General features: G+C 38.5%; 1 protein-coding gene across 1 annotated transcript; it reads left to right on the top strand.

The window, feature by feature from the left end:
• Window positions 23–755, top strand: LOC104721188 (pentatricopeptide repeat-containing protein At4g35850, mitochondrial-like). The gene is made up of 3 exons (XM_010439112.2): window positions 23–111; window positions 216–317; window positions 427–755. Exons 1-3 carry the CDS (start codon window positions 28–30, stop codon window positions 523–525), a joined length of 285 nt encoding a protein of 94 aa, XP_010437414.2. The 5' UTR covers window positions 23–27; the 3' UTR covers window positions 526–755.

Genomic DNA, 1401 nt, shown 5'->3' with positions numbered 1-1401 from the left:
CTTTGCGTGATGATAATTTGTTTGTTAATGCAGGTCCAAATGAACGAACGCAATTTCTTCTTAGACCCAAGAACTGGAAGCAGTCTGCTACTTAAAGCTGCTGGCGAAAAGGTATTGAACTTGAAGTCCCCAAAAAAACACTGAAAAATAGCTTTGCTGTGTTATAAAGAGTTGGCTTAGTGAAAGTAAAAAAAAAAACTTTTCTTTTATGGCAGACGGGCGGGTACACAGTTGCAAATATGATATGGGATCTCATGCAAGCTCGAAGGATTACACCTACACTAGCTGCTGTTGAAGCTTACTACAAAGGATTGAAAGTAAAATAATAGTCCCTTTTCTCAAATCTTATAAACAAAGCATAAACTCAGTTCCTTCACGGTATTAATTATTGATGGGTTGTCGGTTTTTGTGTTGTGGGAATCACAGGAACGTGAAATTCCAGAAGATGATCCGAGACTCATGTTAGTGACGAGTACATACAATACCTTGCGACTTAAGGAAGGGACATTAAACAATCGGCGTTAAAACAAAGGGATCAAGAGGAGAAAAGAGAGTATCATGGCTTCTTCGTTTTTTTATTACGCTATTTGCTTATTAGGATCTCTGTAAACCATCTTGGTATGTTTTTCAAACCAGTTCCTTGAGTTGAATAAGGAGACTTCAACTAGATGAGGACTGAATATTATGCTCATTTCAATTGCTTAACCTTGAGAGCTTTGACACTTTCATACAAAAGCAGACAATGTTCCAAATAAGCTAACGCCTGTTTTGTTTATAAAAGATCAGGCTGTTCACTCTCAAATGCACCAGTTTAGTTTTTTAACGAAGACAAATTGAAAAATATAGATAAAAAAAAGAACGCAACTATACATTCTGGTGTATCATCAATTTGCAGAGGTAAAATAAAAGCAATAGTAGTTTCTGAATCACCCCAGATTACAGCAGATATGTGTCCTAAGGACTTTTTAACCACAACAGCCACCTCCCTGAGAAATTGCACCATCCCTGCCTCCTGCTGCACCTTGAGTACGCCCGTAGCCAACCTTAATGCCCGATGACTGCAAAATCCAAAGAGATCAAGGGAATTAGATCACATTGTAACACAATCAAGGGATTAGAACACCAGAAGATGAGGGAAAGTACCTCGTTGGATACATCAAAAACACCATCCTGAATGTTCTGAAGGATCTTGGCAGCTGTCTTTATGAATGCCTGTAGGAATATATATGTGCGATATTAAGTACTCTTAATGCAATAAAAGAAGACAAAACTCTCCATGTAATTACGGCCAAATAACAGGATGGGGAAAAGGAGTAGCAAAGAATCAGTGTCACCTCCTCAACGTTTTGAGCTGTTCTTGCAGATGCTTCTAAGAATAGCAGGCCGTGTTCCTTGGCAAAC

This window comes from Camelina sativa, chromosome 11, assembly GCF_000633955.1.
Source record: "Camelina sativa cultivar DH55 chromosome 11, Cs, whole genome shotgun sequence".
Classification (NCBI taxonomy): Eukaryota; Viridiplantae; Streptophyta; class Magnoliopsida; order Brassicales; family Brassicaceae; genus Camelina; species Camelina sativa.
Note: the sequence above shows the minus strand (reverse complement) of the source record. Positions and strands in the feature narration are given on the sequence as shown.